Below are 1757 nucleotides of genomic sequence, written 5' to 3'. Positions count from 1 at the left end.
GGCTCACAGTGCACACTCACACAGCTGTGATGGTGTACACACACACACAGACACGGTGCATGCTGGGCTCACAGTGCACACTCACACAGCTGTGACAGTGCGCACACACACACACACGGTGCATGCTGGGCTCACAGTGCACACTCACGCAGCTGTGACGGTACACACACACACGGTGCATGCTGGGCTCACACAGTGCACACTCACGCAGCTGTGACGGTGCACACACAGACACACACACGGTGCATGCTGGGCTCAGTGCACACTCACGCAGCTGTGATGGTGCACACACACACACGGTGCATGCTGGGCTCACACAGTGCACACTCACACAGCTGTGACGGTGCACACACACACACACACGGTGCATGCTGGGCTCACACAGTGCACACTCACGCAGCTGTGACGGTGTACACACACACACACATGGTGCATGCTGGGCTCACACAGTGCACACTCACGCAGCTGTGACGGTGTACACACACACACACACGGTGCATGCTGGGCTCACACAGTGCACACTCACGCAGCTGTGATGGTGCACACACACACACACACACGGTGCATGCTGGGCTCACACACAGTGCACTCTTGTTGCACTCACACAGGTCCACATTCACACGGCTCTCAGTGCACACTTACACATGATGCACACTCACACTGTACTCAGTGCACACTCATCCTTCGCTCACACAGTACACACCCCCACGGTGCACACTCACTCATGCACAGCATGCATTCACACCTGGTGCACACTCGTGCTGCTGTGACACAGTACACACACATACAGTGCACACTCACGCAGTGCGTAGTCATGCTGCACTATCACTGCACTCACTCAGACCCAGCGCACACCGCCCCTGCACACACAGTGCCCAGTCATGCTGCTTCCACGCATTGCACACCCATCGCACACTCAGAGTGCACTCACACGTGCACACTCACACGTGCACACTCACACACACTGTGCGCTCTCACTTCTCTCACAGACAGTACACACTGAAGCATGGACATTCTTCTTTCCTGTGTTCAGGCTCCACAGACCTCGACGTCTCGGTCACAACTTCACCCAAGTCTAGCGGGCCAACCGAGAAGACAGTGCATCCCACCTCACTCCTTTCTGAGAAGTACAGGAAGCGAAGAGCTCCTGGTAGGAGGTTCCAAGTGCCGCTGGACCAGGAGTGCCTGGACTATGAGGCAGCTGGTGGGTCCCCTCACTCTGAGGACAGTCTGGCCAGGCCTGAGGGCTCAGAGAGCACCTGTGAGAAGATCGGTCCCCACCCTGAAGAGGCCGAGGCAGAGGAGCTGCAGCCACCCAACACCAGTGTTGGCAGAGAGGTGAGGGGCTGACCACGGTCATGGTCACAGAAATGAGGGCTGACTGGTCATGGCCACAGAGGTGAAGGGTGACCATGGTCACAGAAGTGAGGGCTGACCACAGTCATGGTCACAGAGGTGAGGGCTGACTGGTCATGGCCTCAGCGGTGAAAGGTGGCCATGGTCACAGAAGTGAGGGCTGACAGGTCATGGTCACAGAAGTGAGGGCTGACTACAGTCACAGTCACAGAGGTGAGGGCTGACTGGTCGTGGCCACAGAGGTGAAGGGTGACCATGGTCACAGAAGTGAGAGCTGACAGGTCGTGGTCACAGAAGTGAGGGCTGACCACAGTCACGGTCACAGAGGTGAGGGGATGACTGGTCGTGGCCACAGAGGTGAAGGGTGACCATGGTCACAGAAGTGAGAGCTGACAGGTCGT

General features: G+C 57.4%; 1 protein-coding gene across 1 annotated transcript in view; it reads left to right on the top strand.

The window, feature by feature from the left end:
• The window catches only part of CEP72 (centrosomal protein 72kDa), an 82769-nt gene that overhangs the window by 73995 nt on the left and 7017 nt on the right, over window positions 1-1757 (top strand). The window contains exon 7 of the mRNA XM_006900172.1: window positions 1034-1338. Coding sequence (XP_006900234.1) covers window positions 1034-1338 — 305 coding nt within the window. The remainder of the gene's footprint in view (window positions 1-1033; window positions 1339-1757) is intronic.

Source organism: Elephantulus edwardii, unplaced genomic scaffold (genome assembly GCF_000299155.1).
Source record: "Elephantulus edwardii isolate Elephantulus edwardi_28Jun2011 unplaced genomic scaffold, EleEdw1.0 scaffold00274, whole genome shotgun sequence".
In the NCBI taxonomy this organism is placed as follows: Eukaryota; Metazoa; Chordata; class Mammalia; order Macroscelidea; family Macroscelididae; genus Elephantulus; species Elephantulus edwardii.
This window is presented reverse-complemented; position numbering and strand designations above follow the sequence as displayed.